Source organism: Zootoca vivipara, chromosome 10 (genome assembly GCF_965207765.1).
Source record: "Zootoca vivipara chromosome 10, rZooViv2.hap1.1, whole genome shotgun sequence".
In the NCBI taxonomy this organism is placed as follows: Eukaryota; Metazoa; Chordata; class Lepidosauria; order Squamata; family Lacertidae; genus Zootoca; species Zootoca vivipara.
Genome location: NC_142593.1, coordinates 18,888,476 through 18,906,183, shown reverse-complemented (window position 1 = coordinate 18,906,183; position 17,708 = coordinate 18,888,476). Strand labels below are relative to the sequence as shown.

General features: G+C 41.4%; 1 protein-coding gene across 8 annotated transcripts in view; it reads right to left on the bottom strand.

The window, feature by feature from the left end:
- The window catches only part of SEMA6A (semaphorin 6A), a 170,976-nt gene that overhangs the window by 80,400 nt on the left and 72,868 nt on the right, over nt 1–17,708 (bottom strand). For all 8 annotated transcript variants that reach the window (XM_035100287.3, XM_088653338.1, XM_035100288.3 and 5 more), the window contains exon 2: nt 4,533–4,668. In XM_035100287.3, coding sequence (XP_034956178.2) covers nt 4,533–4,632 — 100 coding nt within the window. In that variant the 5' untranslated portion in view covers nt 4,633–4,668. The remainder of the gene's footprint in view (nt 1–4,532; nt 4,669–17,708) is intronic.

Below are 17,708 nucleotides of genomic sequence, written 5' to 3'. Positions count from 1 at the left end.
TAAATTCTGCAGTGCAGTACAGAAAGCATCCAGAGCTTCACAAATACATCCACTAGGTTGCCACTGGTCCATACCTGTCAACTTCTGGATTGGAAAATAAGGGATCAGCAGCGGCGCGGCACCAGAAGTCGCTTCTGCGCATGTCCAAACATGCCTGTGTCCGCATGTCTGGGCACCAGAAATCGCTTCTGTGCATGCCCGGGCATGCACAGAGGCGATTTTCGGCTGGCAGGAGCTGCTTCCTTATAAATCCGGGGGAATTACGGGATATTTTGCCATTCAGGATAACAGCGGAAAATGGATTTAAATACGGGGGTTTCCCGCGAAAAACGGGAGACTTGACAGCTATGCACTGGTCACAGTACCTTTTGCTCTGGTGAGTGCCTGCCCCAAGGCAGAGAGAAGTGGGCTAGAGATTTGACTTAATTTAATGCTGTTTGGGACCTCACTGGGACCCCCTTCTCCTGTGTCCCAGAACTTGTTAGAAAGGCAGGGTCTCTTCCCTTAAGCTGCACTTTGCTTTGGAAGCAGATAAACCTCCCCTGCTTATGAATGCCCACGGAGCTCAGCATGATGTCAAGCAAAATCCCTTCCATCCCACAAAGCCCTGCAGGATCAGCAGGATCACACATTCTAGATGGTTACTAAGGCAGTCCAAATGTGTGGACCACTAATGATGATTGCGCAAGCAGGCAGAGAATGGAAACTACCGGGGATAAAAAAAAAAATTAGTTGCAAGCAAGCTAGAAAGAAGAATGAAAGATTTAAATAACTATAAACTTTAAATCAATATATAACCTTGTTGTTATTTGATATAATTTTGTTTTAGCTATCTGCAAGAGTTGGTAAAGGGACAGCTGAGGAATGAGGAATTTGCAAAAAAAGAAAAGGAAAAAAAAGGATGTCCAATCTGTAAAATAAGCAGAATGCAAAAGGGGAAGAAATGGAAATATCTGAGAAACAGAGCGGCGAGCCAGTTTTTGAAAAAAGAAGAAGTATCAAATTAGTTTTAATTTGGCATTGTGTTCTAAATTCAAAAAATGAATACAAATTAATTGGCAACAAAAAATGTTTGGAGCACTGGATGAACCCTAACGCCATAAAAATCAGGGATTCTCAGATTGTGTTATAAAGTCTCTTACTGGGCTGGCGACCTCTTTATATGACTGAGGAGTTCCCTGTGTCCTCTGTCGCAAACATAAAAATAAATAAATATGCAGTGCATGGAACCTAGTTTGTAAAATCTTTTTCTTTTCCTTTTGTGGAGTCTACCTCCATGTGGATTGTCTGCCTGACATGTTAAAACTGAGTGGGATGTATGGATGTATGCATGCCCATTCCTCTGCTATGAAATATTTCAAGATGACCAGACAATATGACAAAAGAATTGTTATCTCCGATTCTAATTTGGGAAGCGGACACTGTCAATTACACCATGAAAATGAAATTATACACTAAACCTAAATATATCTTTCCAGGAAATAAGACACAGTGATTTTAATGGACTCTAGGACGAAGGTGTCAGCATTTTGGCCTATTGCCATAGCTAGATTATACCTCTAATCCACTTACCTGTAATTTTGAGATACAGTGAATGTAGACACTCACTACATCCTAATTGTCTTCAATGCTGAATCCATTGTTCAGTTACAGGGGTAGCACTGAGAGAAATTTATATTATCTGGGAAGTTTGAGGCACACTCAGATGGTACCAGAGGCTAAGTCTGATTGGTAGGTTTGATTGTTCCAGGTAACCCAACAGGAGATTTAAAAACAGCTACATAAATATATACTGTAGTACAGAGATGTGAAACTGTTGCTCAACAAGCATAACCCTAGAGTGGAAACTTAACTTCATGTGCAAATTATGCAGTTCTTGCATTTTGGCAAAAAATAGCCTAATTTTGGACCTCCTAGGATTTAGACTGCAACTGTTTCTTCAGAACTGGTAGAGTGTACAGTTTGTATGTAGTGTGTATGCAGCCAAGAAGAAACAAATACAGGCTTCCATGTTCCCAGTATTCTCCCTGTACCTTTTCTTCCATTAATTTAGGTTTATCAAAGCAATGAAGACTCTTGGCCCCCCATTCGTTATCCCATTTGGATGGAGCAAATATTGCTCAAATACTACAAATTATAGATTTTGTGATGTGGCTCAAAGCACTTCAGTACACTGTGGAAACTAAAAAAGGGAATTTTTTTTACAAGAACTACTTTTGACTGGCATTGTACAGCCAGGTACTGTGAAAGGTTTCCTCATTTACACATCTAAATCCTGAAGGGCAAGAGAATATTATGTTAATCTGCTTCCAGGCAGGCTGCCACTAAGAGCTGGTCTAGAATGGAAACTATTTCTTTCTAAATTCTGTTTTACATTACAACTGCAAAAATGGAGTACACATGCGTGTACACACAACAATTTAGTATATGCATCATCATTTCTGTGCTAAATGGTGTGTTTCCCCCGAATTTGGTTTTCTTTTTTAAGGATTTGTCTGTGGTACATCTAATTCCTCATACTAGGTAAAGGTAAAGGAACCCCTGACAGTTAAGTTCAGGCGCAGATCACTCTGGGGTTGCGGCGCTAATCTCGCTTTACTGGCCGAGGGAGCCGGCGTTTTGTCCGCAGACAGCTTCCGGGTCATGTGGCCAGCATGACTAAGTCGCTTCTGGCGAACCAGAGCAGTGCACGGAACCGCCATTTACCTTCCTGCCAGAGCGGTACCTATTTATCTACTTGCACTTTGATGTGCTTTCGAACTACTAGGTTGGCAGGAGCAGGGACAGAGCAACAGGAGCTCAGCCCACCGCGGGGATTCGAATAGCTGACCTTCTGATTGGCAAGCCCTAGGCTCTGTGGTTTGACGTGGCTAATTCTGGTTTGAGCACCACTGAAAGGACGTTAATAGAAATAGTATTTCACAGATTGTTGGTTGAGCCATTTCATGAAAAGTGGCATTTTTGTTGTTGAAGGAGAGAGGAACCAGGTTGAAAAGGGCAGTGGGTTGAGATACGACCAAAAGCAGGTGCGGGAACTCGCTCTCTTGCATTCTAAGATTATGGCAAAGCAAGTTTTTGTTTACTGGTTTGTAGCAAAAGGATAGGGTTAGCATGCGGAATCGCATACCCTACAACATTTCTCCACTGAAAATAGGGACGTACTATTCAACAACAACAACAACACCTTGGAAGTTGAACAGAATCCATTCTGGAAGTCCATTCAACTTCCAAAACATTCAGAAACCAACATGCAGCTTCTGATTGGCTGCAGCAAGCTCCTGCAGTCAATTGGAAGCCGCGCTGGACATTTGGCTTCCGAAAATTGTTTGAAAACGGAAACACTCACTTCTGGATTATAGATCATTCGGGAGTTGATTTGTTCGGGAGCCAAGGCATTTGAGATCCAAGGTATGACTGTGATAATAATCTTACTATTTATACCCCACCATCTGATTGGGTTGCTCCAGCCACTCTGGGTGGCTTCCAACATATATAAACACAAAACAAAACAGTAAACATTAAAAAGCTTCCCTATACAGGGCTGCCTTCAGATGGCTCGGGGGTCGGATAACTCCATACCCGCCAACATTTCTCCGATGAAAATAGGGATGTCCTAAGGAAGAGCGGGACATTCTGGGAGCAAATAAAAAAAAGCCTGGATGGCTTCTGTAAATCTGGGAATGTCACTGGAAAATACGGACATTTGGCCTCGGTCCAGTATACCTGAAGGAGTGTCTCCACCCCCATCGTTCTGCCCGGACACTGAGGTCCAGTACCGAGGGCCTTCTGACGGTTCCCTCGTTGCGAGAAGCCAAGTTGCAGGGAACCAGGCAGAGGGCCTTCTCGGTGGTGGCGCCTGTCCTGTGGAACGCCCTCCCATCAGATGTCAAAGAGAAAAACAGCTACCAGATTTTTAGAAGACATCTGAAGGCAGCCCTGTTTAGGGAGGCTTTTAATGTTTTATTGTTTTATTTCATTTTTCTGTTGTAAGCCGCCCAGAGTGGCTGGGGAAACCCAGCCAGATGGGCGGGGTATAAATAATAAATTTATTATTAATTATTATTATTATTATTATTATTATTATTATTATTTGGAGGGATTATCTGGGATAGAGGAAAGATAGGTCTAAGGAGACGCAGCAGGAAACAAGAGCGTAGCACAGTGGTACCTCGGTTTATGAACACAATTGGTTCCGGAAGTCTGTTCATAAAATGAAGCGTTCATAAAATGAAGCGAACTTTCCCACTGAAAGTAATGGAAAGTGGATTAATCTGTTCCAGACGGTCCACGGAGAACTTAAACTGAAGCATTCATAAACTGAAGCAAACTTTCCCATTGAAAGTAATGGAAAGTGGATTAATCTGTTCCAGATGGGTCCGCGGCATTCATAAACCAAAAATTCATAAACCGAGGTGTTCGTAAACCAAGGTTCCACTGTACTCACAAATTTAAATCTCACTGACCAATAAACCATGACTTGAAACTTTGGGGACAAGAAATCTAAGCGCAGTTTCCCTGCCTTTCATACTCACAGTTGCCATGCGAAATACTGATTGGTTCAGGATCTTCTGGGAAATCAGCCCCAGCAAAGTGTAGCAGTGTGAAATATAGCAGCAAGGCTTCTGACCTCATAGTAGTTCAGCTGGGAGACTATATCTTCAATTCACCCTGTGAAAGACAAACGAGGGCATAAGAGCTTTCCATCAACTCGCATTTAGCCACTACAAACAAAAATAGGCCTTGGACAGCCTACAAGGAACAAAGGGGGCTCTCCTGCCCTTCAAGGCATTCACTATAAAATAATAAATATGTTCATTTCGGAAGAAGAAAAACCACCCTGACAGCAGGCCTCATTGGGCTCTAACATATAGTGGCACCAACATCTTTTTTTTTAAAAAAAAAGACTTGAAAATGCTGCAAGCTATCAGTGAGTACGTTTGCTTCCTCTCCTTGCTGCTGGTTTTTACTCGGCTGAAAAAACAACAACACCTTTTGTCCTTCGACACCTAGTTCTCCCTAAGAACTGGGTTTCGATTATATTTGTATTGATGACTTAAGTAATTACATCATGAATACATTAGCTTTGATTGAATAGTTATGACACTGACGCCCCACCTTTCCTCGTCATCCCCATTACTGTATACCCGTACAACAATCCTGTAAGGTAGGACGGGCCGAGAGGGAGTGGCTGGCCCAAGGGACACCCAGTGAGCTTCATGGCCCAGTGGGAATTTGAACCACGCTCCTCCAACACTTTAACCACTACACAACCCTGGCTCTTTGAGAGGCGGGGCAACATTTGATTTAAACCGCTGTGCCATTTCACTCTGCTAAGTAGGATTCACACAATTTTATGGTGAATTGTTGAAACTTTTTTCATCTTCTGTATCTGTTTTGAAACCCCACTAAATGCACAGCTTAGAGTACACGGTGTTAAGCAGCATATAAAATGGGTCAAACAAACAAACAAAAATAAATGTTTCCCCATACAAACAAAAAAAAGCTGTCTACACAGAAAACTAGATGGCAGGAGCTTAGATTATCTCCTGAAGGCACATACTGCAGCAATGCTGCTAAAATTTAAACTGGGTCTGGGTCTGGGTAGGGAACCAACAGGGAACTCTTATGTATGACGACCTGTGGTCCAACATGGAAGGAAGGTTGGAAATAAATGTAATATGTAATAAATGCATTTTAGAAAGAGACTATGCTTTGTTCCTTCCATGTTCAGGTCACATATACAATCCTGTGAGTGTGCAGTGTTATATAGCACTTAGATGAGACACATCTAAATACACTGATCGCTGACCAAAGTTTTAGGCAAATGCTCCTTCTTCTAGGTAGGGATAAGATGGCTCAGCTCATAAATTAAAAACACTACACATTATTTAGGTTTATCAAGGGATTAAGGGACCTTCCAGGAGAATGATTCATAGTCACACGAGTTGTAAATCAAGAACAGCAACATGGGGAACAGGGCATGATGGAGCACAGTGAATGTGTCATGAGACTATACCATAAAAATATGAACTCATAAATTTAGATACTATAAAAACCAATGCTCCAAATTGCAGTAAAACTCCCTAAAAGCAGTAACTTCACTCTCATCTCCCACCTGCTGGATTCTAGGCATGTATTCTTCTTCTCCCCCCCCCCACTGTTAAATAAAAATAATTTTAAAAAGCAGAAAACTTTTGATTCAGTGAAAGGATGGGGGTCCCCCCCCCACAACACAGAAAATATCCCATAATTCCCAGGCAAATTTCACAGAGGTGCTGCTGACCTACAAGATAAATCAGTGTAAAAGCAGGGATTTCTTTTCACCCTTTCCAGAATTCCAAACCTTTGATGCTGGCTGCCAAAGATTATCTTTTGGAACAAAGCTATTTTGCTGTAGCCAGTCCATGATTTACGCAAAGACAGTCAAGCTTTGTAACCAAAGACGGCTTTTGAAAGTCCATTTGGCAAACAAAGTGCTAACTCGCCCTTTTGAAACACCATTTAATATTAGAGACCTATATGTCCTTTCCTCATGCCAAGAAAAGCATTAACAAGCCCTGAGTGTTTCATTTCAGAGTGTAATTTCACAATTGGTTCTTAATCATTTATCCAGTTGGAAACACTGTAGTAATTAATTCTGAGATCCAGATATATACTTTTAAAACAAAACATTACATTCTATTACAATCAAGGAGGTGGGACAGCTGTTCCGTAGTATGCCACTGGGAACAGGCAAGATAAATTACTGTGCTTGCTACGTGCTTATTTTTATTTGAACATACAGCTTTTAAAAAGTCTGATTTTATATGTTATCTCTGAAATTGAACATCAACCTCTGAGCCAATGGGCTGTGTCCAATGGTAGTCCTGCTCAGAGTAGACACTTTGAAATGAATAGACATAACTAACTTAGGTCTAGGGACCCAGGTGGCGCTGTGGTTAAACCACTGAGCCTAGGGCTTGCTGATCAGAAGGTCGGCGGTTCGAATCCCTGTAACGGGGTGAGCTCCTGTTGCTTGGTCCCAGCTCCTGCCAACCTAGCAGTTCGAAAGCACGTGAAAGTGCAAGTAGATAAATAGGAACCGCTACAGCGGGAAGGTAAACGGCGTTTCCATGTGCTGCTCTGGTTTGCCAGAAGCGTCTTTGTCATGCTGGCCACATGACCTGGAAGCTATACGCCGGCTCCCTCGGCCAATAATGCGAGATGAGCACGCAACCCCAGAGTCGGTCACGACTGGACCTAATGGTCAGGGGTCCCTTTACCTTTACCTTACCTAACTTAGGTCTATTACTTTCAATGGATCTACTCTGAGTAAACCTTATTTAACTACAAACCAATAAACTTTGGTTCTAGTTACAGCCATGTTGGTCTGCCGTAGTCGAAACAAAAAATTGAAAAATTCATTCCAGTAGCACCTTAGAGACCAACTATGTTTGTCATAGGTATGAGCTTTTGTGTGCATGCACACTTCTTCAGATACACTGAAACAGAAGTCACCAGACCCTTGTATACAGTGAGAGGGTGGGGATACCCACACCAGCTAGTAGCACCAGGTATGAACATACAGAAGAAAAATGATATATAATGAGTTGGAAAAAAAAATGTTTAAAATAACTTTTTCTTTTAACCCCCCCCCCCAAAGCATTTCTTTTAGGAATCCTAGGTGCCAAAATCCCAAGGGAGCAGAAAGGACTATTTATGTATGTGACCACGGCTGTGCAGATGTTATTGGCCCAGAGATGGAAAGAAGATAAAGTCCCTACCAGAGAAGAATGGCAGATTAAGTTGATGGCTTATGCTGAAATGGCAAAAATGAGCTGAAGAATCAGAAATCAGGAAGACCAAAATTGTAATAAGGAAAGGGGAAAATTTATAATTTATCTTAAAAACCAATGTGAACAGCTAAAACTGTTAGTAGGATTGGAACAACACTTGTAGTTTAATGGCAAATTTTGGACAAAACGGAGATGTAAAAGATTTGGATTATAAAAAAAAAAAGATGCAGGAAGAAATGATTAACAATAGGACCCACCAAGGGGAGGAGGGAAGTCCAGGAGATTCTTTGGAATCTGTTTTTATGTTGCATGTTGGATATGTGATTGTAAAACTTTACTCTGAAAACCAAATAAATTTATAAATATATACAAAAGAAAATACAGAAGAAAAAGTGCTGGATTGTCATATTCTACACGAGAAAGCACACTTGTTTATAAACTTCTAAGCCCACTTTCTGCCAAGTATCTACCTTAAAGCAGCATGCAAAATGAGAACAGGCAGGCAGCATAATACTTGGGGATATTAACCGTCTGTTGCCAATTTGGCTGGGGAGGGATAGGTACCCAGCATGCAGACCACTGTGGTGGACACTGCATGCATGGTGGGTATAGCATTGTAACAACAGGCTCTACCCCTTGACCTCTGTAAAAGTTTTATCCCTCTCTAATAGAATCTAGAATTGTGAGATCATTCTAGTCGAACCCGGATAATAACGCTAGACCTCCAATGAAGCTGAATGCTGGGAGATTTAGGACAGATAAAGGAAGTTATTCATGCAGCACATAGTTAAAAGGATGGCACTTGCTCCCACAGGAGGCAGTGATGGCCACCAACTTGGATGGCTTTAAAAAAAGAGGATTACTGTATAAATATTCGCAGTAGCCGCAGCTATCAACAAAGAGCTATCTCCCTCCACTGTTAGAAGGAAGCTGCCTCTGAATAAAAGGTAAAGGACCCCTAGATGGTTAAGTCCAGTCAAAGGCGACTATGGGGTTGCGGTGCTCATCTCACTTTCAGGCCGAGGGAGCCAGCATTTGTCCACAGACAGATTTCTGGGTCATGTGGCTTCTGGTGCACAGGACACCGTGATGAGTGCTAGAGTGCACAGAGACACCTTTACCGTCCCAGTGCAGTGATACCTATTTATTTGTGTTGGTATGCTTTCGAAGTGCTAGGTTGGCAGGAGCTGGGACAGAGCAACAGGAGCAAGAGTCTCAGTGGTTTAGACCACAGCGCCACCCGCGTCCCAGCCTCTGAATACCAGTTATTGGGAACCGCTGGTGGGCAGAGTGTTGTTGCACTTGGGTCCTGCTTGCAGGCTTCCCACAGGAATCTGGTTGACCTCTGTGAGCATAGGATGCTGGGCTAGATGGGCCATTGGCCTGATCCAAAAGGCTCCCCTTATGTGCACCTGTAACTTAGCCACACATGTTAAAATTGGACTTTGAAGTGTCTGTAAATGGGCAGTAGGGTCCTCTAGTATTTCATCAAAGTTAAAATGTAACTGCACAAAATAAAAAGGGAAAGCTGAAATGCATTTAAATAGTAATGGTTCATTAAAACTAAGAGGAGCTGAAGATGGCATTTTTGAAAAGCAACAACCAAGTTTTATTAAACGTTTTAAACATAAAACACGATAAAAATCACACTAATCTAGAAATGAAAAATAGAAAAAAGCAAAAAGAAGGAAAGGAATGAAAGAAGGAAGGACGAAGAGATAGCAGAAAAGAAGGAAAGGAAATTACGGAGCCCTCCATCCAAATTAAATCTTAACCCTTATTCCACACACAGAAGAGTGAATCCTACCAGCTCTCATCTGGAAGTTTTTTCCCAGCCTCCCACCTTGGGAGATACTCTCTACCCTGCCCCTCACACAGGGCCCTTTGAAGATGGAATTTTTAGAATTAAGTATCATAATCGGTCAACCTTTTTTCTTCAACCTCTGTGAGTCCATTTCAGGATAATTCAATTAAGTACCATTTCCCCATAACCCTTAAGCAATTTGGACAAACCTGCAGCTATTCTAGAAATACAGAAGAACAGCAGCTTATCTAGGAGAAATGCATCAAGCTGTTGAGCTTTTTCACCCACAGGACTAGGCTGATCATTCAAACTGAGCATGGCTCATGGCAAGTCTCTATAGCAGAAAAAGAGATGCTTTATGCTGCTCCCTGTCACCACACCATCAACTACCTAACTGCGCGCGTTCTATGAGGAGAAGCTTTGAAACAGAGCTGATAAATCTTGGCCTCCCCACTTTAGGGATTTATAAAGAAAAACCAGTTGTGTGTGATATATCCTGCTCCGTTCTTCTTGCTCAACTTTCTGCAGTTTTGTGCAAACATGTTGAAAAGGCAGCTTCCAACTAAAGTAATTACTTGCATTGCATAGTGTGCTTAGTTTGCCCTTTCTCTTAGTATCATTTAACTAAGAGCTATTTCACACATTATGTAGTTTCAGGTGTATGTGCATATTATGCAGCGGCAAACCCAGATTTGCCACCCACTATAGACACTTCTCCGGGAGCCACAGCCAAACAAAGCTCCCTGAGGAGTACAACATTTGTGTCTGCAAACATGCTTCTTCCATTCATGTTTCTAGCTGTGCACCTAGGATGTTTTAAGTGTGCATTTAAAACTGTAAAGTGCGAAGGAGTTCCAGCAGGAATCTTTCTTTATGTAAGTGTGAGAAAAGGAAAACAGATCGAACTGTTCACAGTTTGCCAGCTGCCTTCCGCTTAGTGTAATTTCAGATACACCTGGGCCTACGGGGCTTGGGTGGCATTCCTGTAAAATGAATAGAGAGCAGGTGTTTAGAGAGAAAAAGCTCAAAGGTAGAAGAACCAGTGGCCCTCCAGGTGTTAAGACCAATGGTAAACGATGATGGGAGTTCTAGTCCAGTAACATCTCAAGGACCACAGATTCCCTTCTAACTCTCTTCTATTCTCTATAAGGCACTATTCTACTACTATCACAGTACTGTATTCTCTGAAAGCCGCAGGTGACCTGGGCCCATTGCACTGTTCCAGAACCATCTTGGTCATAGTCTCAGGAAAGTGCAAAGTGATTTGCTAATGGAGTTCTGTACAAAAGAAATCCATTTCTGCTATATTCCCTCCTCATCAGATTGCAGCAGCTTCCTACCGACTTTATCTGAAAATAGATCAACTGAAATGAATGGACCAAACTTAGACCTTTCCACCAATTCTAACGTGTCTACTCTGAGCTAAACATAATTGAATACCACCCTTTGGCTTGAATCCTGGGAGTGATATTTTGATGTAAAGCACAGGTGCTTTTCAGGGGGGAAAAAGAGGGCAGAAGAGGGGCATTTGGGCAAATCCTTGGGTTTTTGCATACATAGTTGAAACATACTGCACTCTGTAAATACAATAAATTGTAATGCTTTTAATCTAGATTTGAAGTCACTTGTCATCCCTACGCAAACATTTTACTCACGAATTCACAGTGTTTAAGCAACTACACACTTCCAACATCACGTGTGCCAATGAGCCTCTCTCCTGGTCCCCATGCATACACCATGAACACATGTAGGGAATGGGTCTTTGCATGTGAGCTCACTCTCTGCAGATGTTTGCACTGTAAATAGTTGGGACTTACAAGCATAACAAAGCTAGTTCCTAATGAAATGCATGCACACCTGTCGGAGCATAACTAGCCAGTTGGTAGCGCCCAGCTAACAGAAGTAAACTCTGGTAAAGATCAAAGGTATTATTGAAGGTTGTTATAATTCCTTTGGAAAATGTGAATCTATCAGTTGGTACAAGGCAGCTTACTCTTCTAAAAACAAACAAAAACTTTTGCATATTTTTCTTTAGGAATTGAGAAAAAAATAATTCAAATTTTTTAAAAAGAAAAAGAAAATCAACCTGCAAGCAGTTTTTGGCACTTGAGAGAATTTTTATACTGCAATCCTATGCATGTCTACTCAAAAAAGTAAGTCCCATTGACTTTTGTGGGGCTTAAGTGAGCACAGGATTGCGCAACACAACCCTACGCATTAACTCACAACTGAGTTCCATATTGTTCAATCCAAGGTATGTAGAGGATTGTGTTTTAAGAGGGTTTAGGATTGCAGTCTTAGTAGGTTTAAGAACTGGGCTAGACAGCTTTCTGGTACTTTCTATGCTCTTCCTTTCATGTATTTAAAATTATTAGAGTTTATAAAGAAATTGTCTGTTTTCTTGACAGTCTAGAATTGTTATAAATAAAACATTGTGCGTGTTTATACTGAGTGTTCCTTGTGACGTGAAGAGAATTTAAGTAAGAACACCGAGTTGGCTTGTTGGACCATATCAAAGCTGCATCTAGTCCAGAACTCACTCTAGCTGTGAACAGCTTAATGACAACACCAGCAGCAAAACAAAGCAGGGCAAGTGCTATCTCCTATAACTGGTTTTTAGAATCTGGATCAAAGGCATACTCTCCTGAATATGGCTATTCCATTTCAGCCACTATGGTCAAAAGTTACTGATAAGTGTTACTGTCTACAACATGTTGGTCTAATCATTTTTTTAAAAGAGCTTTCTAAGCTAGTGACCACCACCACCACCACATCGTATAGCAACAAACTGTGCATGTTAGTTATGCGTTAAATGAAGAATGTGGCCTTTCGTTTGGCGCCTATTGCAAATCAGTTTCATTGGATAGCCTCTAGTGTTTTGCAAGATAATAGTTTCTACGGATTGTACTAACCCAACCATAATTTTATAACACTTCTTTAAAAAATAAATAGGAGGCTTTTCCGCCATAAATATATTTTTCCACCAGGGAGAAATGGTTTTCGGCGGGGAGACTGTAAAAAAAAAAAATCTTATCCAGCTGTCGAAGATGGACTGTGGGCCAACACATCCATCTGGATCAAATGGTGATTCAGTGCTCCTCTTTGCAAAAGGGAACACTTAGACAGGTGCAAGGACAGCTGCATAGTTATCTCTGCCAGAACACTCCTCTGCATGGTGCCATGGAATGTTGTACACAAGGCTCCAGAAGCATGAGAACCAACACAAAATGTAAGGGCTTTCTAGGTAAGCACACTTGGGAACCGATTCCCTAGATCTGTCCAAACACTTCCCACTGAACGCAGCCAATGGATCCCCCCCCCAGTCCTACATCCCCTGTTCCTTACGGGAAGCATTACAGCTTTAGCGTAAATATTGGATACAGTTAGCGAAGTAGAACTTTTGTTGAATATGAAAATCAAACACCTCCTTTAAATCAAGTGTTCCTTTAAACAGTGGCTGAATTGGGATATCATGGTAAACGATGGCTTAATGATAGATTCGAGTTTGTAGAAGAATGTTAAAGTGAGGTTAAAATAAATTTAAAAATTAAAAAAAATGTCCAGTAGCACCTTAGAGACCAACCAAGTATGTTCTGGGTATAAGCTTTTGTGTGCATGCACACTTCTTCAGATACACATGAAAGCTTATACCCAGAACCAACTTACCTGGTCTCTAAGGTGCTACTGGACAATTTTTTAATTTCAACAAAAACAGAAACACATTAGCAGCTCTGGTTTTCTACCACCTGTTACCTGGGGTTTAGGGGTGATGGAGATGTTGCAGTGAATGTCCATGGGCACAGAAGGAACCCGTGGCGCTTGGAAGCTAGTTTACTGAATCTGTTGCACATAGTAGTTACACCATGCCAAATATGGTGTATAGAAACTTCCAGAAAGCAAAACACCTCAGCTGTTACTCTTATTGGATGGTTTTTTTAACATACACATGGGAAATCCAATCATGGATTTCCCATCATCTTGTCTAATTGAGCTCAAAGACCTAGAACAGTTCCTCTAATATTTATACCTCTTAAATCACACTGAATATTGATTAATCCTCGCCTGCATATGTAGCCATATGTAAAGGAGAAGAAAGGTTTTGTTACTAGTCTTAATATGTTAGGAGGGTTAGTAGATAGTATGGTTCGTGCTGATCCTCTTCTTATTTTAATTCCTTGTTCCAGGAATCAAATATGCAAAATACGTGGTATGCCTAATGGTTTCTTTGAACAAATATAGTTTCAAGCAGGAAATGTAAAGGCTGACAGAGATTCCTGCCCTGCAGCTTTTGACAACTGATGTCAAAATGTAGCTCAAAGCAAAAAAAAAAAATTGCCGCACATATTTCTCCCATCAATATCCTAAGAAATGGATGATCCGAAGTTTCGGAAAAAATACTCTTCCTCAGGTGTGCACCCTTTACAATATCAGCTGGTAGAAGGGCAAAGAGCCCATTTTCCTGTTAGCATTGCCCCTATATTTCTATACAATACAGCTGAAGCCAAGAAGGTTCTTGCATCCCATTTACAATAAAGGTTGCAGTCGGAATCAATAGTCCAGAGTTCCTAGCTCCCTGAGTTCTATCTTCTCCCTGACAGTGCCATTTCTTAACATGTTTCAGTTACTAGACAATGTCACATAGGCCAATGCAAACGCTGCCTTCAACTATTCTTCATGCTTTCCAGTGTCCTCCTACTGACATTATCAAGAGTGCTGATTTCTATGAAATACAATTTCCTTGCTAAATTTTGCTTGCAGATAAAACATGTTATCTTTGTTCCTCAGCAGGACGCATGAGGTTGGCAATCTGTTTTTGTGCATCAGTCGTGCATGTAACCCAACCCAAAGCAGGTACTACTTTATGTTAGATTTAGTTCCTGCGTCAACAATGCAAATATGGGAAGTTGAACGTTCATACTATAAATGTGTCATAGTACCAGTAAATCCCTAGTCATCTTTAGACTGAATTTTTTTTGTGGGAAATGTGCATTATTATTTTTTGCTGGGAAGCAGAATCTTTAATTTGTCCCTTAAGTCGTTTCCATTCTTATCTGACACATTTTCTAAATAAAGCAAAATATATCCTAGCATAGTATGTCCCTCAGGAACAGCTGGTATCTTTAGTGAGCAATGCATGGCAACGGTGAAGCAAGTAAACAATGCTGAATCCAATTAAAAATTATGGTAAAAGAATCTTAACCTAGATCAACCAAAACCCCTCATTTTGTGTGGAGCAGGTCCTGTTTGTTTGCATATGTATACTGCAACTGGACTTTGGACGTACCTATTAAAAAGGCACAAAGAAGGTTGGAATGGTAGGCTCAGAAAAAAACATGAACGCTCTACAGGGACCTGGTCACTAGAGTACTCTCCTAATTCCACATAGTTCCAGATGTATCAGATGCTCTAGTCTGCCAACCAAGCAGTTTATCTCATTACTGGTCAGACTCAACAATAATTTGATTTATTTGGATGTGATCTCATGACTGGTGTTTCTGGTTGGATGTATAATCATAGGGTACAATGCTATCCAACTGAAAAAGTAGCTTTGCGAGCTGAGTTGAGACGGGCTGCGACCAGGTCCCAGACAACAACCCCAGCTACTGCAGCATCTTCTGATATTTTTGTTGATGGCCCAAATCGAGCACCGTGGCAATGAAAGCAAGTTCTGAAGGAATGGATGTTAACGGTCAACTTGAGTGTGGTGCCCACACAACAGTGTTTGAACAGCAAGGGGATCACTCGAAGTGTTCCAGCAGCAAAACAGATAAAAGCAGATGTAACCATTTCATTATGTGTTGCCTCAGAAGACCCAATATTTGTGTCTACTTGATCTGCTGTGGCACCTGTAGTGTTGGTGGCATTCCTCCACACCCCGGTCAGTGCTCAGAATAGATGAATGTCCCATGCCAGGACACTTTCAATTCAATGTTCTAGGCCAGCTGTGTCACATTTTTACCTGGAACTGTGGATGCATAAAAGCAGTGAAGCTATAAAGAGTTGCCTTACACAAAGGCAGTGTCCCCTCTGGCTCAATACTGTCTGGTCTAATAGACAGCAAGTTTTGAAAGCAGCTTTCTGGAATCTGACATGCCATTTGCAAAGCTAAGCTGAGCAGGGTCCGGTATGGTTTCCAATTGGGTGGGAGGCTGAGTGCTGAGTTTCCTGCATTGTAGGTGGTTGGACTAGATCAGGCACCCCCAAACTGCGGCCCTCCAGATGTTTTGGCCTACAACTCCCATGATCCCTAGCTAACAGGACCAGTGCTCAGGGATGATGGGAATTGTAGTCCAAAACATCTGGAGGGCCAAAGCTTGGGGATGCCTGGACCAGATAATGCTTGGGGTCCAACTCTATGCACCCTGTGTGCATTGCCATCATGCAATGTTTATGAACATATAAAGTTGTTGTATACTGTACCAAGTTAGATTAAAGATCTATCTAGGCCAGTGCTCTCCACTGAGATGGCCTGTGGTTGCCCAACATCTCAGACCATCTGAGATTATGTAAATAGTAGGAACTGAGCCTGGGATGTAATGCAAGGTATGTACTCCACCACTCACTGAGCTTTGCAGTAATAATGTAGAACTACTCACAGGGAGAGACAGTTTGTATGATTCCAGAGTGTTGTGAGAACGCCCACACTATCCTAGATAAAGCACAATTGACCCAAAGTGATCTTTGGAGAAAGAGAAAGAGCATAAGAGAACAGACAGACATGTCTTATTATTGAGCTCTGACCCCTTCTCCTAGCAATTTTGCAAAACATTTGCAAATGTTTACAATGGATGCAAAATCCTTAACTATATCTCCTCTCTTGCTGAAGATAAACAGAACAGATTACTGGATGTAATCTGTTTGAACGGTTGCATTGCCATAATGAATTCACAGACCCAAAGAGCGTTGGCTTCACCATAATAAATTGCAGTTATTAAGGTGTTAAATGAATCAGATTTTAACTAAAAAGTTATAATCATAATGCGTCCAAATGACGTATCTCCTCTCACAGGCAGAAGTTAACATTAACTACAAGATGGAAAAAAACCTCACTCTTTGCAAATTATCAGGCAATGAAAGGCTGGAAACAAGCAAATGTTTGAATTACTTTATCCTGCTGTTCTGAGCCTTCTTTTCACAATATATAGAACCAGTTGTGCTGAATAAAATACAGTGGCCATATGCCCGTTATTTCTAAGCACTGCCATCATCGCAGATTTGTGGACCACATTTGTTTTAATGTCTGTGCTTCACTTTTCAAACAGTGACTGAAGTTTCTACCTTAAGGGGAAGATGCAACTTGAAAGCCTTTGATTTCTAACTCACATCATCTGTGACACACACTTTATTCTGCCACTCATAAAGTTCCAAGACTTGTTTCTTTCTATTGTCATCATGATACAGCTTTGAATCCAGATTTCTTAGATGTCAACTTCCTTATGCTGAGGAACCGCATGAAATTTGCTGCTGGAGATCAACTAGGCGCTACAGAAGCAGAGACTAGAATTAACTCAATGAGTCAAATATTTCAAGTGCCAGGAAAAGTCAATGGGATGAATTAATTTAGATCTTTCAGACTTCGCCGCATAATTCCAACATATGACATAGTGACCTGGTTTGGATAGAATGCTAAACAATGTTTTAGTGTTACGTGCATTTGCATCGTCCCTTCTGCTCTAGTATAGCCAAAAGATTGGAAGCTTGAATTTCCACTTTCAAATAACCATGGTCCATGCTTTTATGCAACTAGAGCGTGCCGGAGCGCAGTTTCGGCACCTCTTAGGTAAGCACCATCACGAGCTGGCAATCCCTCCACCCGCTTCTTGCCTTTACATACTTATGAGAAGCCCAAAACAAACATTTCAAGTCAAAATGCAAGCTGGCCAGTGTATGCTAGTCAACATTATTTTTTAGATCTATGACTCTGCCAGGCTCATAGCAAGGGGGCGGGGGCAGGGCCAATTTGTATTTCCTTTACTTCAATCCATCTCCTGTGTAGCAGTGGCAGACTTTAAGCTTTCAAGCCAGGCCTCTACTGTTGCACATATACCGTGTTTCTCCCAAAATAAGACACCGTCTTATATTTATTTTTCCTCAAAAACAACAACACGGTGGCTTATTTTAAGGGGGTG